Source organism: Scyliorhinus canicula, chromosome 20 (genome assembly GCF_902713615.1).
Source record: "Scyliorhinus canicula chromosome 20, sScyCan1.1, whole genome shotgun sequence".
In the NCBI taxonomy this organism is placed as follows: domain Eukaryota; kingdom Metazoa; phylum Chordata; class Chondrichthyes; order Carcharhiniformes; family Scyliorhinidae; genus Scyliorhinus; species Scyliorhinus canicula.
This window is the reverse complement of record NC_052165.1, coordinates 35,712,248-35,736,951: the sequence shown is the minus strand read 5'-3', so window position 1 is coordinate 35,736,951 and position 24,704 is coordinate 35,712,248. Positions and strand designations below refer to the sequence as shown.

The 24,704-nt window shown below is 45.6% G+C and overlaps 1 protein-coding gene across 1 annotated transcript in view; it reads left to right on the top strand.

Annotated features, from left to right (window-relative positions):
- Nucleotides 1-24,704, top strand: part of LOC119954651 (stabilin-2-like) — a 211,389-nt gene that overhangs the window by 145,259 nt on the left and 41,426 nt on the right. Inside the window, exons 47-53 of the mRNA XM_038780015.1 lie at nucleotides 1,778-1,861; nucleotides 1,962-2,108; nucleotides 6,171-6,311; nucleotides 8,909-8,968; nucleotides 12,238-12,414; nucleotides 18,348-18,437; nucleotides 22,909-23,055. Coding sequence (XP_038635943.1) covers nucleotides 1,778-1,861; nucleotides 1,962-2,108; nucleotides 6,171-6,311; nucleotides 8,909-8,968; nucleotides 12,238-12,414; nucleotides 18,348-18,437; nucleotides 22,909-23,055 — 846 coding nt within the window. The remainder of the gene's footprint in view (nucleotides 1-1,777; nucleotides 1,862-1,961; nucleotides 2,109-6,170; nucleotides 6,312-8,908; nucleotides 8,969-12,237; nucleotides 12,415-18,347; nucleotides 18,438-22,908; nucleotides 23,056-24,704) is intronic.

Sequence of the window (24,704 nt, the reverse complement as noted above, 5' to 3'; positions counted from 1 at the left end):
TGGGGCTATATGAAGCCCCAACCCTTGATAATCCAGTCCATGAAACACAGCCAACCTTTTTGCCCCTCCGTCTCTCACTCACTGGTTTATTCTGTTTGAATTCTATTGTCTTTATAAATACTGTGGCTACCAGGAGCAGAACAGAGGCTAGGAATCCTGTGGCAGTTAACTCACCTCCTGACGCCCTCCCCCAAAGCCTGTCCACCATCTACGAAGGACAAGTCAGGAGTGCAATGGGATAATCTCCACTTGCCTGGATGAGTCCAACCCCAACAACACTCAAGAAGCTCAACACCATCCGGGACAAAACAGCTCACTTGTTTGGCACCCTATCCACAAACATTCACTTCCTCCGCCACCGATCAACAGCAACAGCAATGTGTGCCACGTACTGCAGCAACTCATCAAGGTTCTTTATACAAACTTACGATCGCTAACATCTAGCAGGCCAAGAACAGCAGAAGCATGGAAACACAAACAAGTGGAAGTTACCCTCCAAGCCATTCACCATCCTGATTTAGGAATATATCGCTGTTCACTGATTCAAAATCCAAGAACTCCCTCTCAGCCTCCCACAGCACTGGATTTCAACTTTTTACATGTGACTAATTCTCCAGTTGGGCATTCATCCTGAGGAAAGGCCTGAACAGACAGGCCTGAACAGACAGGCCTGAGCAGACAGGGCTGAGCAGACAGGGCTGAGCAGACAGGGCTGAGCAGACAGGGCTGAGCAGACAGGCCTGAGCAGACAGACCTGAGCTGATAGGCCTGAGCAGACAGGCCTGAGCAGACAGGCCTGAGCAGACAGGTCTGAGCCGATAGGCCTGAGCAGACAGGTCTGAGCCGATAGGCCTGAGCAGACAGGCCTGAGCAGGAAATCACAGACTGGCTGCAGATTTGACTTACTAGTTCCTGAATTAACATCACTATTTCAGGCTACCTGGTCTTTCTCACATTGCTATTTGCGGGAGCTTGCTATGTGCAAATTGGTTACCAGGTTTTCTACATTACAACAGTGGCTAAACTTCCAAAAATAGCACTTAATATTTTGTGAAGTGTTTTGAGATGTCTGGTGACCTCGGAAGGCACTATATAAATTCATTCATGACTGAAAATCAGGATTTCACAACCGAACCTCCTTGCGAATAGTGCATGAGTGCCCTATTGGCAAAATGAAGGCTAAGATATTCTGGTGCCACCATGGTGGGACCTGCCACGGATCATGTGACAGGCAACACAAAAGTCCATTGTCTTTTGGTGGGGCTGGAAGGTCCCAGCCCAAGTGTGACCCAAAGCCCCATGATTATATATCAATGCAATGTTTGACAGATAAAATAAATAACCTTGGGTACTCCTATTGATATGGCCACTCAATACTCTGCAATCTTGGAAGTATCATTCTTATTCATTTTTGAAGTAAACGGCAAAGGAGAGTCTGAAGAGTTCATAAGAAAGACGTTTTATTCAGCATAACAGCAGCATTTACACTGGACCCGGTTACACATCAGGGTCCTCACTCCTTTCTCCCAGCTTACACAGCAGCTGGCCTGTTATACTAGCATTGGTTAACTTACGGCCCGATGAGCACCAGGGAAAAATCCTCCCCAGCTGGATGAATCCCATTCAGGGTTATAACAGATTTCTATACCTTGAGTTGAAATATCAGATGAATCCTCCAATTAGAAATTGATGTTTAGTTCTGCCATCCCCACACTGTTGTTATGGCAATGAAGCAACTCATCCAAACCCTGGTAATTTATTTGGTCTTTCCGTGCAGCTTAATCGTGTCACTGAATTCGGTGGTTTGGGTCCTTTTACTGTGTTCGTTCCGAGCAACGATGCTTTTAAGAACCAAGTTCAGGTAAGTGTGAGTGCGTGACTGAGACTGTAGCATTTCCCAAGGAGGGTGGTCTGGATCATTTTACATGAGACTTCATCTCCTCATTCCTTTCAACATTTAGATCTCAAACTGGACGGAAAAAGGACAAATGACGCAGGTTCTCCGTTATCACATTGTGGCGTGTAATCAAGTGCTGTATAATCAGCTAATCACCATGAAAAGTCTCACCACCGTTCAAGGAGAAACCATACAGTTTTCCTATGTAAAGGTGAGAGAATGAGTTGCTGTAATACATAGGGGATGAACAGCTTGACCTGTACCTCCATGTTACTTGATATAAAGTGTCACGGGAAGAAAACAACATCATTAAAGAGTGTTAGTTGTGGTTCAGTAGATAGCATTCTCGGCAGAAGGTTGTGGGTTTAAGTCCTACTCCCAGGACTTGAACACCTAAGATAAGCTAGCAATCCAATGCAGTACTACAAGAATAAAGATTATTATTATTATTATTAAGAGTAATCAGCTGCTGTCTTTCAAGTGAGATGTAAAACTGAGGCCTGTGTACTCAGGTGGATCCCAAAGAAGAGCCAGGGCATTCCATCTGATGTGCTGACCACACATTTAACCCTCAACCAATATCATTTAAAATGATGATTTGGTCATTTATTTCCATTGTTGTTTGCTGTGCACAAGCTGGCACTATGTATCCTACATTACTACAGTGACTACACATCAAAGGTATTGAATTGATCATAAAGCACTTTTGTGTCAAGAAAGATGCTGGGCGGGTTTTAACTAAATTAAGAACAAAGTCCCATAGCGAGTGCGTTTAGCCGCATGTTTGCCGGTGCTCACAGCATCGAGAAACATAACGCTATAAAACGGGCACGCGCATCAGCGGGTAACGCACGGCCAAAGCTGCGCATTGACCCATTTTGTGCGCTGAGAAGTTCCGCTCGCCGGAACTCCTCAGTGTAGTGAGAGATCGGGACAACATTTTAAAATGGTGCCCCGATCTCTGGAGCCCATAAAATGACCCCCCCCCCCCAAACAAGCCCTAATGCACAATGGGACGGACCCCAGAGGGACCCCAGCCCCACCCAACACGCATACGGGGCACCCCTACCCCAATCACCACCGCACAAAAAATGCCAGCTGGCAGGGCCACCTGGGCAGTGCCAGGGTATTCAGGTGGCACCAGTAGTGCCAGGGTACCACCCTGTCCAAAGGGCATGCACCTGGGGGCCTCTAATCCACTGGGAGACCCCCCCCCCCCCCACCAGTGCCATTCCATCCAGCCCCCATTTGTGGATACCAGTACTGAATAGCAGTGACCCGAGATCTCCGAGGCAGAGGAGATAGATCCCGTTCCTCGGGTCTCTCGGGAATCTGCATGTTAAAGTGAGATTAGCAGATTTGCTAGAAAGTGATCCCACCCCGCAATGGGCAGGATTTACATTGTGATGTCTCGTGGGATCGTGTTAGATCTCGCGAGGCATTGTGAGCCGGGTAGATCCCGGGAGCAGAGTCTCCTGGCTTCTATTGGCCACGCTGTGCCGCGCGCGGTGAGCTGCTTTTCGGGTGCAGCGTGGCCGTAAAACCGGGAGGTGGGACTGACTTGGAACGCACTGCCTATGAGGTGGGGAAAGTGGAGGTGAGCAATGATTTCAAATGAAATTGGGTGGGCACTTGAGGGAAATGAACTTGTTGTGCGACTGAGGTAGAGCGGGAGAATGGGCTGACTGGATTGCTCCATGGAGAACCAGCATGGACTATATGGGGCTGGGCCAACAAGCGTCTTCCTGCGCCATAATCATTCTATTATGGTAGAACCTGGAGTCGGTTTAGTTCAGTTGGCTGGACAGTTTGTATGTGATGCAGAGCAAGGCCAAAAACGTGGGTTCAATTCCCATACCAGCTGAAGTTATTCATGAAGGCCCGTCTCAACCTTGACCCTCGCCTGAGTTGTGGTGATCCTCAGGTTAAATCACCACCTGTCAGCTCTCCCCCTCAAAGGGGATAGTCAGCTGGGACAATGGCAACTTTACTTTATTGTGGTAGAAAAAGACTGCACCGGTTCTTGTGGCTATGTAAACTTCTGGGACTTAGAGCAATGTTTTTCATCATTGCAGCAAACTTAAGAATTTGTGTCACACAAAGTTACATGCACCTCTTCTTTTACAGGGAATCACTCTTAAACTTCGGCATATTGGTTATTTGACTATTATCTGCAAGCTCAACTTATCTGCGCAATGGACTAACTTAGGAAAACAGTAACATTTATTTTAAAAGGTTGCACCACCACAGATATTGATCAACAAAGGAGTGCTAAACTAACAAACGGAGAACCTCAGTTTTCTCCTGCCTATCAAGACATTACTAAATTCAAAATTATTGACAAGATCCTTAAATGGGGCAAGAGATTGGCCACTGGAGACCTCTTGATCCCATCCCAAATTCCAGGCTTTTGAACATCTACATAAAGTGATTAAAACCCATACAGAGACTCTTTAAATGCGCTTATTATTGTGGCCTATTGAAATCTGTGGGAATGCTCACTGATGGTGACATCCAATGATGTCTGGATGGAACAAGAGTGATCTCAAGAAGTGCCAATTGGCGGAATTTGGGAGTGCACAAAAATAGGGCTGGTATCCACTGGGAGTGTATCTCATCCCAAATTCCAGCCAGCCTGCTACCAGATGGGCCAATTCCCCTCTTGTGCTGGTCATCATTTATCCCTCGACTAACTCCCCCAAAATAGATTAACTGGTCATTCAACCCAATGTTGTTTGGGGCGAAACTGCGCACAAAACAACAGCGCCTGCACTTAGAAATTGATCCATCGGCTGCCAAACACTTTATGATGTTCTCAGAAAGTGAATCTGAATGGTGCTTGTTATGTAAGTTCTTTCTTTCTATTCATCCCTTTTTTACTGCAGGCATTGTGTGAATTGGTCACTGCCATTAAAAAGCGTGGGGAATTTAATACACATTAGCATTTATATCGGAATAGCAGCAAGCATTGTGCATGTGAACACATTGATTGTGCATATTGTGTGCATCATAGCACATATATGATTAGCACAGTATTTGGAAATAGTTCTGTGCACCTATGTTTTGTCTTTAATCAATGTAATCATGGAGTACATATTTCCAATTTCTCAATACGCTCTCTCAGCCAGAGAAAACTTCCATTCTTTCCGAGCCTATCTACACTAATTTTTTAATTCACATCCTGCACCCAGGGCCAGGCCCCACTCCCTACCTCTGTAACCTCCAGCAGCCTCGCAACTCTCTCGGAACTCTGCACTCCTCCAACTCTGGACGCTTGTAGAATCCTTGCTTCCTCATTCTGTCAGTGGAGGCCATGCCTTCAGCTATCTTGGTCCTCAGCTCTTCCCCTAAAGTTCTCTGCCACCTCTCTCTCCGCTTTTAAGGCTCTGCTCTAAACCTTTGGCCAAGCTTTAGGTCATCTACCCTAATGTCTCCTTTGGCTCAGCATCAGGTTTATCAACTACTTTCCTGTGAAGTGTCTTGAGGTGTTAAGAATACCAAGGATGCTGCATAAATGCAAAGTGTGTTGTTGCTATGAGGAAGATGTCTGCCTTCTCTACTTCGGGAGCCATTAACCAGAGTGAGTTGCCCAAAACCTGGATGGAATTAAAACCAGCGGGCATTAAAAACTGTGACAGATGTTCAATCATCCCACTAGCTAACAACTGAACTGAAAATCTGCCAATGTGGTTATTAGTGATAGAATTATAATAAAAAGCTATCATGGGATGTGGCCATTATTTATCGCCCACTGCTAATTGCCCCTTGAGAAGGTGGCTGCCTTCTTGAGCCACTGCAGTACATGTGGTGTAGGTACATCCATGTTGTTAGTGCTGTTAGGGAGTTCCAGGATTTTGATCCAAAGACAGTGAAGGAACAATGATATATTTCCAAGCCAGAATGGTGTGTGGTTTGGAGGGGTACTTTCAGGTGGTGGTGTTTCCACGTATCTGCTGCCCTTGTCTTTCTGGGTGGTAGTGGTTGTGGGTTTGGAAGGTGCTATCTAAGGAGGCTTTGTGAGTTCCTCCAGTGCATCTTGTAGCTGATACACACTGCTGTCCCTGTGAGTCGGCGGTAGAGGGTCTGTTTGTGGCTAATGAAACAGGCTGCTTTGTCCTGGATGGTGTTGAGCTTCTTGAGTGTTGTTGGAGCTGCATTCACCCAGGCAAGTGGAGAGCATTCCATCACACTTTAGATACAAGTTATTTTTTGAAATGTATTCTGTATTATTTTTCATAATTTTGAATATAAGTTGCTTGCCTTTCATTGACAGAATGTCTTGTATCTAAACAATGACGCCAGGATAATAAACAGCGACATTATCAATGCCAATGGTGTGGTCCATTTCATAGACAAACTACTCTCACCTCGAAAGATGCAGCTTATTCCACAGGATGTGATGGGCTACAAATACGTAAGACTTACAATGTTCAGAATGAATTGGAAACTAAAATTCATGTTACGTCTCAAAACGGGTGGTGAAATTAATGTTATCTCAAACATGCAGAAAGAATAAGTAGTGGCAATGATTTTGCATATGAGTCTGATTATTTTAGAGGCTTCATCCATTATCTTTGGTTTTATGTCCATGCCAATTTCTAGAAAGCTTTTGTGGGATTTGAATAATTGTGACAGGCATGATACAAAATGATTTATAATCACTTTATGCACTGAGCTCCTGAAAATAGACATTGGGCTTTCAGCAAATTTGATGAATGAAAAAGTCGGATCCTCATTTTTAAGAATTATTTAATGGGATGTGGCCTATCCCTAACTGCCCTTGAACTGAATGACTTGCTAGGCCACTTCAGGGGGTGGTTAAGAGTCAACCCCATTATTGTGGGTCTGGAGTCACATGTCGGCCAGACCGGGAAGTGCGGCAGATTTCCTTCCCTAAAGGACATTAGTGAACCAGATGGGTTCTTACAAGAACAATGATAGTTTCAAGGACACCATTACTGAGACTTGTGATGGGATTTTCCGGTTGTTCCTGGAAGCGGTACCTTCTGGTCACTTCACCGCGCATCCCCGGCCACAGGTTCCCCAGCAGCGGAGGTGTCAACAACAGGAAATCCCGTTGACAGTGGCGGGGCAGGAAGATCCTGCCACCGGCCAATGGCGACTACCTTCACTGCCACAATAGACGCCGCGGGTGGCCAGAAAATCAGGCCCTCGCTTTCAATTCCAGATTTATCAGTAAAATTTAAATTCTACCAGCTGTCTTGGTGGGATTTGGACCTAATTCCCCATTTCACCACAGTACAATCTCAGCAAAATACTGCAGATGCTGGACATCCAAAATAATAACAGAAAGTGCTGGAAATACTCAACATGTCTGGCAATATCTGTTAACATCTTGAGTCAGATATGACTTTGCTTCAGAGCTCATCCCCAGAGCATTATCCTGGGTTTTCTGAATTACTAGCCCAGTGACATTACTTCTATGCCACCATTGTATTTGTATTAGTGATACAAGTGCTTCAAGCACCCTCTTGTTAATCTCACAAAATGATGTAGAGGCCAGTAGTACATTGGCCACTAGACATCATTTTGTGAGAATAACAAGAGAGTGCTTGAAGCACTTGTATCACAATCTTCAGCTTTAACTCATTAACAGAAGTAGACAAACAGCTCTGTTCAAATAATACCCAATATAGATGTGTTAAATGGAGTCCTTGTTCAAGATTCTCTTAACGTTAATACACATGTTCAGTCGGCAGTTAGGAAGGCAAATGCAATGTTGGCATTCATGTCGAGAGGGCTAGAATACAAGAGCAGGGATGTACTTCTGAGGTTTTTTAAGGCTCTGGTCAGACTCCATTTGGACTATTATGAGCAGTTTTGGGCCCCATATCTAAGGAAGGATGTTCTGGCCTTGGAAAGGGTCCAGAGGAGGTTCACAAGAATGATCCCTGGAATGAACAGCTTGTTGTATGAGGAACAGTTGAGGACTCTGGGTCTGTACTCTTGGGAGTTTAGAAGGATGAAGGGGATCTTATTGAAACTCACAGGATATTGCGAGGCCTGGATAGAGTGAATGTGGAGAGGATGTTTCCACTAGTAGGAAGAACTGGAACCAGAGGACACAATGTCAGACTAAAGGGACGATCCTTTAAAACAGATGAGGAGGAATTTCTTCAGCCAAAGGGTGGTGAATTTGAGGAACTCTTTGCCGCAGAAGGCTGTGGAGGCCGAATCGCTGAGTGTTTTTAAGAATGAGATAGATAGGCTCTTGATTAATAAGGGGATCAGGGGTTATGGAGAAAAGGCAGGAGAAAATATCTGCCATGATTGAATGGTGGAGTAGACTCCATGGGCCAGGTGGCTTAATTCTGCTCCTATGTCTTATGGTCTTAAATGATTGTAATATTGAAGTAGTCATATATAAAATTTCAACCTGTGACAAATCAGAATTTATTTCTTTTAAAATTTTCATTCTTGATATTGTCAGCAAGACCAACATTAATTGCCCTTCTCCAATTTCCCTTGAGGAGGTGGTGGTGAACTATCTCCTTGAACTGCTGCAGACTGTGTGGTGTTGTTACACCTACCATGGAGTTAGTGAGGGAGTTCCAGGGTTTTGAACGAGTGACGATGAGTGGGTAGCAATATATGTGCAAGTCGGGACGGTGTGTGACTGGAGAGGTTCCTGTATACATTCCATACTCTGCTGCTGTTGTCCTTCGAGCTGTTGAAGGTTGTGGGTTTGGGTAGAATGATTTGTTTAAAAAATACCAGTCAGCATGAAGAGAAATGTCTGTGATATCCACATATAAACATTTGCAACATACATTTCTAAACTGACATGTAATTGTAGAGCATCGAATCATTTTGAAGCAAGGAAGGCAATCCTCTTTATGCCTGTATGCCAATAAGGGCAGTGAAGTTGAAACATATTCCCAATTTAGCAGAGGCTGACACATACAAACACACATTTAATGTTCTGGCATTAGGCCTATCAGCTATATACTTATCAAACCATTTACTTATCAAACCTTTGACTTTATTTAGCTAAACTTCACAACAGTGGCAGCACAGAATGGATATTCCCTCTTCAGTGACCTATTGGAGGTAAGCACGATTTCTATAATATGGCTGTAAAGACACTGGATGAGATTTTACAGCCTTCCCCCCAGCAGGAATTTCCAGTTCTGCTGAAGCTGACCCCCCACCATGGCAATGGGAGAGGCGAGCCATGCAAATGGCCATTGACTTCGACAGGACCAGAGGACCCAGCCGGTGGCTGACCGCCGACCTGCCTGTGCCGCGAGGAAAGCTGCTCGGGGAAAAGTTCCGACCATTGTTAGTTGTACAGGTGTTCGGGATGTATGGCACAGTAGAATCATACATCCCAGAAGGAGGCCATTTGGCCTAATATGCCTGTGCCAGCTCTTTGAAAGAGTCAACCAGCCCTACACTTTGCCCTGTAAATATTTTCCCCTCAAGTATTTCTCCAATCCCTTCTAAGAATTCCCTAGTGCATGGCAGCAGGGTGGCGAAGTGGGTTCGCTCTGCTGCCTCGTGGCGCCGAGGTCCCAAGTTCGATCCTGGCTCTGAATCACTGTCTGTGTGCAGTTTGCACATTCTCCCCGTATTTGCTTGGGTTTTGCCCCCACAACTCAAAAAAAAAATAAAAAATTTGCAGGCTAGGTGGATTGGCCACACTAAATTGCCCCTTAATTGGAAAAAATGAATTTTTTTTTAAATTAAAAAAAAACCAAACAGAATTCCGCAGTGAATCTGCAGCCATCACTCTTTCAGGCAGTACATTCCTGATTGCATCAACTTGCTTTGATGACGCCGTAAAGTGACAACACCCCACTTCATGATGTGGACGGGTTTGATTCCAACACGCTATAGTGTTCGTAATGCAAATTCTGTTTGTCCCTCACACTGAAGATTTTTGGATTTCACACCAATCTCAGTGCACTCTGAGTAGAAAATACTTTTCCTCGATACATTCACTTGCCTTTTATGTAAATCTGCTACTAGTTATTACTAAATATCGTTGTGTGTGAAATGGTTATCTCAATTCAAATGCTGATACAATTATCTATTGCCTGGGAGGTACATCAGCCGAATGCGACTGTTCAATAACGGGGCCTTTCAAAGAACAAACAAATGATTAGAATTGTGACCTAAGCACTTTCCATTTGACCCTTGTTAAAACTAAATTTCACCATTCAAGGTTAGGCAAGTAGAAAGGGCTTTTGCGGCTGTTGGTGTTTTGGTTTCATTAAGTACTTGGGCAAGAGCAGGAAGGAGTATGTTAATGTGTGTGCTAACGGCTGGAGTATATGGAGGAAAATGTCCGAAACAGATTTGTGAAGTTGACACATTATAGGAGAAATGACATGGGTCAGGACAGTCAAAAGTTTTAAGTCTTTATCATTCTATTGTGGCTAAGAGGGCTGACTGCTCTTTCAAAGATCCAGCACATGTATGATGGGCTGAATGGCATCTTTCGTGCTTAAGTTTTTCTGATTCTCTAGATTTGAGCCAGGGAAGTGGGATGGAAATTTTCGGAGATGGGAGGAGAAAGGAATTAGGACACTAAAAGATTTGTTTCTTGGGATCATTATGCTGGATTGAAGGAGGTGGGAGCGAAGTATGGGCTGGAACAGGAGGAAATATTTTGATACATGCAGGTTCGATACTTTGCCAGAAAGGAGGTACAGAGCTTCCCAGTAGAGCCGGCTTCCACGTTGCTGGAGGAGGTGCTGACGACAGGGGGAATGGAGAAGGGGGTAGTATCGGCGGTTTACGGGGTATTTTTGAGGACGAGAAGGCGCCTCTAGAAGGGATCAAGACAAAGTGGGAGGAAGAGTTGGGAGAGGATATGGAGGAGGGGTTCTGGTGTGAGGTGCTCCAGAGGGTGAACGCCTCCACCTCGTGTGTGAGGTTGGGGCTGATACAGCTGAAGTTGGTGTATAGAGCACATCTCACAAGGGCGAGGATGAGCCGGCTCTCTGAGGGGGTAGAAGATGTGTGTGAGCATTGCCGGAGGGGGGGTGGGAGGGGGGGGGGAGGGGGGGTGGGGGGGGGGGCACAAACCACGTTCATATATTTTGGTCTTGTCCAAAGCTGCAGGATTATTGGAAGGAGGTGTTTAGGGTAATCTCTAAAGTGGTGCACATAAAACTGGACCCGGGCCCCCGGGAGGCCATATTCGGGGTGTCGGACCAGTCGGCGTTGTAAACAGGTGTGGAGGCAGATGTTGTAGCCTTCGCCTCGTTGATTGCCCGAAGGTGGATCCTGTTGGGATGGAGAGCAGCCTCTCCACCCTGTGCCCTGGCGTGGCGGGGGGACCTGCTGGAATTCTTGACGCTTGAAAAGGTCAAATTTGAAATGAGGGGAAGGATTGAGGGGTTCTACAATTCATGGGTGTTATTCATTGTGCACTTTCGAGAATTGGATCCCATCAAACGTTTGGGGGGAGGGGGGGAGGCGGTGGCTGGGAGGGTTGGGGGGGAGAGGGACCATATGTGTTAATGGTGACTATGGCTAATTCCTGATTCCTTTTCGTTATTTGTTTATGTTAACATGCGGGCTGTTGTCTGGGGGTTTGGTGGGAGGATGGGATTGTTGTCATTGATATGGGGATTGACATTGCATTCATTACTGATTATTATTTATTGTTGGGTGTAAATTTGGGCGAAAATGTGAAAAAGGAGGAGAATAAAAAATATATTTTTTAAAAAGTTTAAAGTTTATCTGGTTCTAAGTGTAAGCTGCTCATGGTGAAATTAACAGTTAAAGTGTCCAATTCTGTACCTGGAGCACTTGGCGCAGCGATAGATAGCCCATCGATTGGAGAACTCCAATCTAATAAAGTAATTGAAATGAAATGTGGGTGGGTTCTGTAAGAGACAGATGATGTGCTCTGCAAACTGCCCAGTGATGCAGTTAACCCAATGATGTGCTGAATGAGCAAAGTACAGTATTCAATCCTAATAATCCAGTTGTGGGTAATTAAATAGAGCTTGCCGTGCTGAAACAGGCCATTCGGTCCAAATACTGGATGCGTGTTTCTGTTCTACATGGGCCTTCTCCCACCATCCTTCATCTCACCCTATCTGCATATCTTTATATTCCTCTGCCCCTAATTTGTGCTTCCAGCTTCCCCATAAGTGCCTCAACTACTCCCCATGTTAACAAGTTCCACAGTCTAATCGCGTTCTGGGTAAAGAAGTTCCCCATGAATTAAAGGTGTTGTTTTAATGCATTTGTGAACATGGGCTGTTTGGCTTTCTGGTGATGATATACGTAATTATAATAGTTTCATGCCACCTTGCAAAGTCTTTCTGCAATAAATCTGAAATGTATTTCTTTTGTTCCAGGAGACAAATGTACTGAACCTGATTAATGATCCAATTCACAAACCAGTCACCCTCTTCTTACCAAAAGACAGTGTCATGAAATCCTTACCCAAAGCTCGAAAGGACTTCCTATATAATAAGGACAACAGAAAAGTTTTGATCGAGTACCTTAAATTTCATATCGTCAGAGACGCCAAGGTAACTTCCTCATCTCAAGGCAGAATTCAAACATTGAGAGATTTTCTGGACGTTAAATGCATTACTTTTATTCAGAAAAGAGTGCTATTGTAGATCAAACTACATTTTTGCAAATCCTGTCTCGTTTCAATTAAATAATTAAAGTTTGATGTGTTGTAAATGAAATACTATACTTCGAAACAGTTCTGCCTTCCAATGAGCCCCTTCAGAGATGGGGTACCACCATAGAAAACCTTTGTGTGAAATCTCTTCCCAACTACTAAATTAAGTTATCGTGTTCAGTTTATCTGAAATGGGTTCACGTTGTGCAAGTAGCAGTGGAAATGGAATTCCATAATCGCAATAAGTTGGATTTATACAGCATCTTTCCCATGGAGAATGTCTAAAAGTGTTTCAATGATGGCACTGGTTTCATCTTTCATACCAGAGCGTAGAGAGTTCATTTCTGAGGACAGTTTACGTAAACTTGAACTGGATTCCTTTGAGTATAAAAAATTGAGGAGCTGACCTGATCGAGGTGTTTAAAATAGTAAGAGTCCAATGCTGCAGATAGAGAGAATCAAGAACATTGGGGCACAACATTAAGATGTGGAATCAGGGAGCACTTTTTCATACAAATGGAGTTCTCTTCCCTAGAAAGCTATAGATGCTGTGGGACAATTGGAGTTTGCTCTGAAGACCGAGATTGCTAGTTATTTGTGAGGCAAGAATATCCAGGGCTAAGGAGCAAAGGCAAGTAAATGGAGTTGAAATACACATCGGCCACGATCTAATTAAATAGATAGATGGACAGTTTAATGGATATATGATGGACAGATGAAGAGACAGGCAGGCACAGGTAGCTAGGTAGACAATCAGACAGATAGACAGACGTACTGGTAGACAGATAGATAGTTAGTGGATGGCACGGTGGCACAATGGTTAGCCCCACTTCGATTCCGACCTTGTCTGGTGCTTACGTGTTCGCCCCATCTGCGTGGGTTTCCTCCAGGTGCTCCGATTTCCTCCCACAGTCCAAAGACGTGCAGATTAAGTGGGGTTACAGATTTACGGGGATAGGGTGGGGGAGTGGGCTTAGGTAGGGTGCTCTTTCAGAGGGCCGCTGCAGACCTGATAGGCTGAATGGCCTCTTGCTGCACTGTAGGGATTGGATGGATGGATGGACGGGCAGACAGACAGATAGATGGGTGGGTGGAGGGATGGATGGACAGGTTATTGGTTTATGAAAAAAGCACCATAGGGTGATGTGATATAATTTGTGGTGTGGCTGTGTTATTGCATGTCATCCTGACAAGGGTGTATGATATATGAGCACCGAGGCATTTGACACCTATTATCCTGATATACTGCAAAAATCATGCTGAGTTGGTTGTATGGCATGAAGGTTGTGCAGTATACTTGTTTTTTATGTGCTGTAAACCTTTCTTTTACAATGAGGGAGTAAGTTTTTGGTACCCTTCACTTTACTTATAGGTATGTTGAGTAGCAGGGTGGCAGCTAGGTAGTTTGGTGTGGAGGTGGTTGATATGGCCGGCCTTTTAAACCCTCATTGTGGGTGAGGAAAACCCCCAATAGAACTATTAGTGTTGTGTTTTTATTTTATACTTTTATTATTCTGGGATTAAGGAATCCTTGCTTGTCTCCCATGAAGGCACAGGTACATCATGTATCCTCGAAAACACTGGGTTCCTTTTTTGTTCTGTCGTTGGCACCCCTGGTATTGTAGGCGTAGGGGGAAATATGTACTGGTGCATGCCCAGGCGTGGTCAGTTGATCCTTGATATCTCGCCTTTCTTGTGTTGGTCTTTTATATTAACTTGGCTGTGTGGGTAGTGACAGTGGTTACTTGATTACTTGTCTTCTGGAATGTATGGTGGGTGTATCATACTGTTGTTAGGGTTGTTGTGATGAGGTGATGAGGAATCTAGTTGATGACGGGGCCTAAGTGGCGCCTCTGGAGTGCCTAGAGATAGGAGTAGTTTACTTTGTTCAATGTATAAGATTGATGTGCATATGCTTGGCCTATCAGCCGCTATTCTAGTGTGTCACTGATTCTAGTTTAGCTTGATTAAGTTAGGGCAGTAGTAACTAAACTTGTACGCTGTGCGGAGAGCAGGTGACCCTCCCCCGAGATTTCTCTTTCGGGAACTCCTGGACTGCTCTCCTTCTTGAGATTTGGTTCTACCGAGGATGCAGTATCCCGTTGGCTGTGGGGCGAGTGCGAGTCTGAGTGCTTCGGTTCAACATTGTTAGAGTTTCTCTTTGGCTGCAGATTTGGCTGGATGGAGGGGAAAGCCGCTCTCAATCCTAGTTGTTTTTATACAAGGACTTTCAGACTCTCCTCCTTCTTGTGGCTTCGGCTCCCCTGGGTGGGGGGGGTACGGTATCCTGTTTCTTATGAGGTTACGCTGTTCTGTTCCCGGCATCCTTTCTGCAAAAATGCACATTGCTCGACCATGTCGGACATCTGTTTGCCACTCTTGGTGTTCCTCTCTCTCTGGAGTTTCCACTCTTTATTTGGGTAAGGGTGGTGCTGATACAAGCTGATTTGTTATATTTAATTCTGGGGGTGTCCCATAATTCTCTCGGGAGGAGGAGGGGTGTATTTTCCCTGCGATATCTTGCTGATGGGGGCCTTGATCATTCTTCTTTTCCTTGTCAATGGAGTTTCCTTGGTGGAAAGTGGCTTATGCTTTCCAGTGATGGGGGACCTGAATAGTGCCTCTGATTTCAATGGAGGGATGTGAGGTTTGTTGTGTTACAAGTCTTTTTTATAAAATATTTTTATTCTCCTCCTTTTTCACACTTTCTCCCAAATTTACACCCACCGACAATAAACAATAATCAATCGCTATATCAATAACAATAATCCCATCCTCCCACCAAACCCCCAAACATTAGCCCGCATGTTAACATAAACAAATAACAAGGAATCAGGAATCATCCATAGTCACCATTAACACATGCAGTCCCCCTCCCCCAACTCTCCCAACCATTCCCCCCTAATGTTCGATGTAATCCAATTCTCGAAAGTGCATAATGAATTGTAGCATCCCTCCATCCTTCCCCTCAGTTCAGATTTGACCTTCTCAAGAGTCAAGAATTCCAGCAGGTCCCCCCACCACGCCAGGGCACAGGGTGGAGAGGTGATCAACGAGATGAAGACTACATCTGCCTCCGCACTATCGGGGACTGTTGATGCCGGAGTGGTTCGTGTCGGTTTTCCCGCTGGTGTGAGGACTTAGTCCCGTGAGAATAGAATCTCGCCCAATGTCTTTGCATATTTTTCACATATTTATTTTTCTTTGTTTTGGGATTAAAGAATTGTTGACTGTCTCCTGCAAAGGTACAGGTAGGCCTCATATCCAAGAAAATACTTTATAATGTGCCATTGGTGCCTCTGGTATAATTGGAGTTGGGGGAGGTATGTTTTAGTGCACTCCTGAACAGGATGTGAAAATCCTATCCTATAACGTCTTTGGCTGATTGAGCAATTGCTACACGTGAAGGTATGTATCATATTACCACGTTTTCATGGCTTTATTCTCTTCTCCACCATTCGCTAGCTTATCCATTGTTTTTCCCTGTACAAACATTGACATCAAGTTTAACGATTACGCTGAACCAACTGTGTTGGTGTTCTCCTGTCTTTTTCTGTATTCCTGTACGCAAAAGCATAAATGCTGTACTGGGCCAGTTTTGAGGATTTATTGCTTTATTTGTAAAAATGGAAAAACTATAATAAAAGTGTATATTAAAAATAAAAGCATCATGGTGGGAGGTGCCGAATTGTGACAACAATAGAAATAAAACAAGTAACCATAATTAATGGCATGGTTGTAGGCAATCATTATAATATAAGTAAAGTGTTAAATAATAAAAGGATTGTACAATTATATGCATTTTACCCTTTGAATATTTACAGTACAATGCAAAATGCAGGTCTTTATTCTCAGAATAGAAATGAAAGATGACCGGCAGTCTGCATTTAGTATTAAAGTCTGTGGATTAGTCAGGTTGGGTTTGTAAATTCTCAATCCTTTGCCAACTACTTATGAGTTTTATAAAGTGTGGGGATTGGGCTGTTTCATAGTTTATTCACTCTTTGTCTAATTTGTAGAATGGTGCCTTTTCTCCTTAATTCCATCACATATTTATTGTCCTGTGGTTGTGGTATAAGATACAGGCAGTCCTCGGATTTACTACACAATTTGTTCCTAAAAACTAAGTTGTAAGTGGAAACACCATCAGCCAGGACCAATTTCCCAGAAGAACAATGGTACAAATGGGTGATTGGTTCCTGAACCTGTTATATTCCTTGGGCGGGATTCTCCGAGTTTCTGCGGCGAATCGCGCTCGGCGCGGGGCAGGGAATGGGGCGTCAGACCTGCGATTGGATCCGACGCCTTCCCGCGATTCTCCGCGGACCAGAAAATCGCCACCAGTCGCGGGTGTGCAGTCGATGCTGTGCCAGTCGGGGCCATTGAAAGAGGTCCCCACCGCCTAATTCCCGCTGCCGTGATTCACTCAGTGTTCCACCCGGCGGGAGCTCAGAGTGGCGGCTGCGGACTCAGTCCTGGTAGGGGCAGGGGGATCCGTCACGCGGGGGGGGGGGGGGGGGGGGGGCCAGGACGGCCAGGCTCGCGATCGGGGGCTACCAATCGGCAGCACGCGCGATCTGGGGGGAGCCTAGGAAAGTCCAGAGTGATTTGCACCCATTGTTTCGCGAGCATGGCGACATAGCCCCATTTTCAATGAATTCCGCCCCTTGTCTTGTTTTCTAAGATAGCCAGTGTGTAGTGTTGACAAAGAATATAAAATCGGAGAAGTTTAAATCAAAACTAATTTATTTACACTACTTAACTTGATTAGGTTCGCACACTTTACTGAGTAACATATAATAATTGCTTACTGTCACAAATAGGCTTCAATGAAGTTACTGTGAAAAGCCCCTAGTCGCCACATTCCGGCGCCTAGTACTGAATCTGTAATACAGTAATCAATAATCTCTCTAATTTATAAACTGCACTATAACTCAACCTCACGCTATCCTTTTACATTGAAATCTCCATCAGCTCTCCCCCAGCATGCCTAGAGACACAGCCTTATATATGATCACTTAGTAATGCCATCTAGTGTTAAGTTACATGTAGTCTCTCTTGTTAACCCTTTACTACACTTGTATATATATCATTACAGAACCATGGCAGTGTAAAATGTTCTCCAGTCCTGCCTTGTCAAATTGCTGAGGCGGCGGTTGATGGTTGCACAGCTTAGCACAAGTCCCTTGGTTAGTGTGGGGTTATAATGGAGTAATTCAGTCATCGTCAATTGCCTGTTTAACCTTGAACGTCTATGAGTCTGAGTGCACAGTAAATACAACATTGGCACATAAATACATTAAAATCACAACGGTTGTGCCAACAAAATTAAACAGAATATGGTTCGACCTGTCCAGTCGGAGGGATGGTTGATGCAGAACATCAATGCGGATGTATGAACACTCTAACATAGCTTCACAAAGTCAAAACCGGCATTGTAAAGTCGAAATGGGGTGTCAATTATAAATGTTATAAGTGCCATTCGTCATAACTCGAATGTCGTAAAGTCGAGGACTGTCTGTAGTGGCAATCGGAGGTGGGACTTAAGGCTAAATGGCCTTATCCTGTTCCTGAACTTTCTTTGCTCATCTTAACATCTTTGAGCAGCCCTACATCAAGATTTTGACTGCGTTGAATTCAAGATTTCATCAACAGCTTATTGAACTTGAATGAAATGCAAAATTGGGCAAATGAACAGTTTTGAATTTTTTTTTTCATTCTTGTGATATGAATACTGTTGGCAAGGCTGACATTTATTGCCAAACACTCGTTGTGCTGGAGACGAGGGTTCAGTGATCCACAAGTATTTACTGCGCTCTCTTTTGTCTCCAGATTCTGGCAGCTGCCCTTCCTAAAGTTGACTCACTGAAGACGCTGCAAGGTTCTGATATCCGGGTGAGCTGTGCTCAGCGAAGAAATAAAGTGAGTTTAAAATAACCCTTCTGTCTGTCTGAATAAGTTGTAACTGTTTCAGAAGTCATTGCAATTAATTTCTCAGTCAAGCTACAGTGTGAATTTGTGAACCCCCATTTTCAGTGGTTATTCCTATTGGTGGAACAAGATTGCAGTGGTGGAGGTGCAGTGATATTGTCACTAGGCTAGTAATCCACAGGTCCAGGCTAACATTCTGCGTCATGAGTTCAAATCCCACCCGGGGAGCTTTTAGATCTACCCCTGCTCTTAATTATTTTTAAATGAAACGTGTAAGCAATGGGTGATCTGCTAATAATATTATGCATATGCTTGCAATTTCTGTAAATAACAAACTTGCTTCTTGTCACACCTTCCTGTCAGGTAGCCTATTTCAATCAGCTACTGCCCACTCTTAAACATCCACCAATCTACTTGACATATACTTAACCTTTGATCGAGTATTCAAGCTCCCATTGATACGAAAGGTGGTGTGCGACCCAGTGGGCCTGGATTCCGTTCCTAATTGAGAGACCCCCACCACTCAGTCAGAGTCCAACTATATTTCTGGCTTTGTTAACCACAACCCTGCCTTTCCCAACTACACCCCCCCCCCCCCCCCCCTCCCTCCCCAACTCTCCCCCCCATCAGATCCTCCCTGTGTACATTCAGGCTCTTTGAACTTAATTTTCAGTCCCACTATTTTGCAGCAGTAGAATTAAAGTTGTCCTCTTCACACTGTTGCTCAAACACTACAAGCATTGCATGAGGGAGTGAAACATAAAAACGACACATGCGGCATGCATTCATCAAGACTTAATTCAACAGGCGAAATACGCCGGATGAATTACAAAAGATAAAGCTCCCAGCATCTGTGTAGGGAGTAACAGTTTATGGGTGAGATTTTCCATCTGTTCCCGCTGGCAGGATCTTCTGGTCCCACCCACCTCCCATCCCCAACCCCACAGCGGGTTGTCCAGCAGCAGAAGGTGCAAACGACGGGAAACCATATTGACAGGACCGGAAGATTCCACCGCTGACCAATGGTGGGCTGCCTCCACCATCGTGAAACAGCGACGTCTGTGACCTTGCATCCGAACTGATAAATAAAATGTGAGATGTAACCGAGCCAGAGAAAGGCGGGAAAGGAAGGAAGCAGCAAAAGGAAAGGTCTGTGACAGGTTTAAAAAGCAAGAGGGATTACATGAACATCAGAGGTGTTACTCTGACTGCCGGCAAAATGGGAGCTATGGTTCAGGTCTGCAGTTGTGGAACCCGTCATTGAGCTCCGAATGCTGCAGAGAGCTCAGCCGAAAGGTGATGTGCTGCTTGATGCGACCATCAATTCAAGCGAAACAGTGTAGATGTAAATTGTGGCTTTAGTCGACTTGAACAGTGCCTGCCTGCGACTGTTCTGCTACTGAGAGCCGCCTACAGGGCTACTGCTCTTTATACCTCCCCTCAAGGGGAGGAGCCAGGGGCGGAGCCCACAAAGACACCAATATGATACATCACAGGTAATACCTTACAATGGTCCATAGGTGGAGCCCACATGGGCAACAGCGTGGTACAGTTACATATATGGTGAATGGTTACTGCAATACATTCACCACACTTCCGTCGAGCTTCACTGGAGCAGAGTAAGTGGTCGTAAGTTGTTGGTCTGATGGTGAGATGGGGAATTATAACTGGAAGACAAACAGAAAGTTTCCCACATCTAGAGGTGCACTCAGGCAGAAAAAGGGCACCCTTACACCCGTTTCTGCAGCTTATTCATCATGGAACTGGTCGCTTTCTTGCAACCAGAGGCTACAATTTGAGATGCACTATTCCGTGGTGACCAAGGTTTACTCTTACTGATAGACCTAGGTGTGTTCAACATATTTCCAGGTTGATAATCAATCTGGTTGGCGATGCTTTAAACAACCTTCTGTGGCCATCAAGTTCCAGGGCTGAATTTTATGTGCCCCCGCTGGATGTATTTTCAGCAAAGGTTTACACAGGCTAGCCCAGTGTTTTTCAAACTTTTTTTATGCCGACCCATGGGGCCGCGCTCCTAGCCCCGCTCGGGGGGGGGGGGGGGAGAATCGGCCCCGGAAGTGGGCGTGAAGGCTGCCGTGGGTCACGGCCTGTCCCACGGCAGCCTTTACGATTCTCCGCATTTGCGGAGAATCTCGCCCGAGGTGTTTGAAGGGGAAATGAGGAAATCCTTGGACACATGCCTGGATTTTGGGCTGATGGGGAAGGAAGGAGACTCACCATTGATCGCAAAGTCAGTCTCTCAGAAAGTGAGCAGAAAGCTCACTTTAAATATACGTCAAACCGCTTGTGCAAACACAGCACAACTTGAAACATAGATCTGATTGACAAGGATAAGAGTAACTGAAAATCAACAGACATCAACAAGATTAACTGTCGCAGAAATTGAACCAGCGCTGACAACGCTAATGGTAACAGATATTCAAGATGAATTGACAATGGTAACAGTGACAGACATTAAACATGCATCGGATTCAGAATGTTCACCCTGAAGTCAGTCTCTTTGTGTGAGCTGTACTTGAACAGATGCATTTCCCCCCTGACTGGGATGGATGGAGTTCCCAACCTACGCCCATCACCCCAGAGCCGAGTTCAGAATGGGACAAACATAAATCAGCTTTGTGACAATGGACCAATTGAAAGGTGGGGAGATCCCCACAGGCTACACAAGAATTATCTGTGAAATCCTGTAGATGGCAGTGCTCGAGCTACGTGTTACTGACTGGTGTTCTTGTGGAAACATATTCCAGTCGGCAGTCACTTGGTTTTAGGTGGGAGATGCAGGCCAGGGGGAAAAAGTGCGAAGCACTGCTGGAAACTAACTCTGGGCATGAGGAGTATCTGCAGGAAATAAATTTAAAGATAATTGATTTTTTTTTTCTTTTTAACTCTTCGGTTGTAGGTGCAGGTGTTGACTCACCTGCTGATCAGCTGCTTCAGAAACGGGAGTGGCAGGGCAGCACGGTGGCCTAGTGGTTAGCACAACCGCCTCACGGCACTGAGGTCCCAGGTTCGATCCCGGCTCTGGGTCACTGTCTGTGTGAAGTTTGCACATTCTCCCTGTGTCTGCGTGGGTTTCGCCCCCACAACCCAAAAAATGTGCAGAGTAGGTGGATTGGCCACGCTAAATTGCCCCTTAATTGGAAAAATAATTGGGTAATCTAAATTAAAAAAAAAAAAAAATCCCAGCTCCTTTGCCAGTGCCCTGTAAATTTAAAAAAAATTTTTTAAAAAAAAGAAACGGGAGTGGCTACTGGGGGCTGTTCGGTGGCGGTGACTACAAGACTGGCCCAGGGAGATAGAAAGTCCACAGCACTGGCCTCTACATCAGCCTCATGTGGCCACACTCTGTACTGCATTGAAAATTCACCCAGGGAGAAAATGGGAAACGGTGTCAGGCGATCCTCGGGGATTATTTTTGCAGACCTTTTGCCGACCCATTTCACATCACAGCAAGACCCACCCGTGGGTCGCGACCCCCACTTTGAAAAACACTGGGCTAGCCCACCACCCTCCTGCTACACCCCGAACTAACACCCATAATATGCTAGATAAGTGGAGGCCGGAATAAGAAACCTGCCCATAATTGTCTTTTAGGCTTGTTCCAGGCCTATTGGAATGAGTAATATCCTGTCCATGCCATTACACGGTTGCCAAGGTCAGTTGAGCAAGAGTGGACAAGGCCAGACTGAACACAAGTGGGAAGGAAAGAGGGTTGGAGCCCTCATTTGGGGGGTAGTCATACATGAATCGGGGGCACCAATCCCCCCCTCTCCCCCGCAAGTTGTCACCACCCCCTTCCTTCCGCACCATTTGCCTGATGGATCACTGCCTCCCAACCCTGCTCTGGGATCTGTCCCTACCCCAAAACCCAGGACATACATGCTTAGGGCAGCCTTGTTCTTCTTTGGTCTTCTTCCTGCAATCCCGGCAGTGTCCACTACTTAGCTCTGGCACTGCCAGTCTCCCAAGGGCAGGTCTTCCTTCCGGGTGAAGGGTGTAAGTCTCACAGTCCAAGGCATTTTATGGCTGCAAGGCAGGTTAGCACAGAGTAAGTAATCTCTGGACGACTGTACTTTGCCTGTTGGGGGGGAGGTGGAGGAGGGTGGGGTGGGGGGGGGGGGAGGGGGGGGAGGGGGTGGTGGGGGGAGGGAGGGGTGGTGGGGGGAGGGTGCGTGCAGTCCACTCTCATATATAATGGAGCCACTGAAGTAGGACTGAAATCCTAATATCCTTTGGTTTAGAGGTAGGGCTACTACCCAATACACCACAAGGCCTCCTGACTGGAATCCCAGGGTCTAATTGAGTACAGTCAACCTATTTACAAGGTCAAGACCACTAAACCTGAAAGCATCTATTTAATTGTTGCGACACCCATGAGGTATTGATTCCTCAGGTTGTCTAACGTCTATTTCTTTTGTTTTGTTTTGTGCTCTGCTCCCAGGGTGAAATGTACATGAACAGAAGGAGTTGTAAAATTACGCAGAGATACCTGGAGTTTGATGGTGGCGTTGCTTACGGCATCAACTGTCTGATGACTCCTCCAAGTGTCGGTGGTCGTTGTGATGTCCTATCCTTCGTTGACTTTCCGGTTTGTATATGTGTGATCTTGACATCCTTTCTAAAGTGATTTCTTTAAAATAATGTTGGGTGGACTTTGCACATTACTGTGAAAGCCGGCTTGAAGGACAGGCAGGGAGAAATTTGAAATCAGTGGGAGGGGGTAGGGAGGTGGGATTTTCCATTCCCGTTTTGCCGTGCCAGACCAGCGACGGGAGCGGTAAATCACAACTCCTCACCCTACATTCCATGATAGCACAATGGGCTAAACAGCTAGCTTGTAATGCAGAACAATGCCAGCAGCGTGGGTTCAATTCCCGTAGCGGCCTCCCTGAACAGGCGCTGGAATGTGGCGACAAGGAGCTTTTCACAGTAACTTCATTGAAGCCTACTTGTGACAATAAGTGATTATTATTATTGCCGTTTCGTACCAATGTCAAAGCATGAAGCAATTGTCCCCGTTGCCAGTGATGTAATGAGAACCTCAATGGTGAACATAGAACATAGAACAGTACAGCACAGAACAGGCCCTTCGGCCCTCAATGTTGTGCCGAGCCATGATCACCCTACTCAAACCCACATATCCACCCTATACCCGTAACCCAACAACCCCCCCCCCCCTTAACCTTACATTTATTAGGACACTACGGGCAATTTAGCATGGCCAATCCACCTAACCCGCACATCTTTGGACTGTGGGAGGAAACCGGAGCACCCGGAGGAAACCCACGCACACAGGGGGAGGACGTGCAGACTCCACACAGACAGTGACCCAGCCGGGAATCGAACCTGGGACCCTGGAGCTGTGAAGCATTTATGCTAACCACCATGCTACCCTGCTGCCCCTAACATTGGGAACAGCATTATAATACATTTACCAATTATTGTCAAGGCCTCTATGCCTGAATCATTCCCAACACACCGCACCCCCCCCCCTCCCCATGCGAGGGCAGACTAGTGTGAATTATGACTGGTTTCCCATGGTGTGCGCCCAGTGACAGGAGTGTTGCGTGAGCGGTGTTCCCACATGAACTTTTGTACATTTGAAGCAGCCTCTAAAAATGGCGCCCTGGTCAATCAGAGCCTGCCTCACCAGTGTGACATCGTGGGACCCACCCCTTGCCAAATGGAGAAATGTGGAGAAAGCTGCCGTTGGTGCCGACAGCTTCAATGCTGCCAAAATCCGTCCCTGGTTTCAGTTTCAGCACCTGTATGCGTCCCTGCCTCCTGCCGATCTGGAGGTAGCTCTGTTGCGGCTGGCTCAGGGACCCTTGAGATCTTCTGAGGAGGCCTCCCTCCACAGAATCAGCCTGCCAGCTGTGGCCACAGACATTTTATAAAATCTTAACACTTCATTCGAGAGCACCTCCACCTTAAGATCCTTTGTGTTCTCCTGCCTGCTGTAGCAGCTCCAGTCTCTCCTTTGAGTGCCACCCCACTCACCACAGCCAAGGCACTGTCCCACCCACCATTCGTAGATGGATGGCACCCCCAGAGCAGGCTTCTTAATTATCGCTTAACCCAGGAAAATCAGGCAGGTGGACAACCAGGTGGTCCAGATCCATATTTTATCTTGACCTCATGAACCCTTCAAAGATGGTTAGATTCCACTCACTATCTTTCATGCAGTGAATTGTTGTATGAGTAACAGCTAATGTCTGAAAGTAATAATCCACTGAA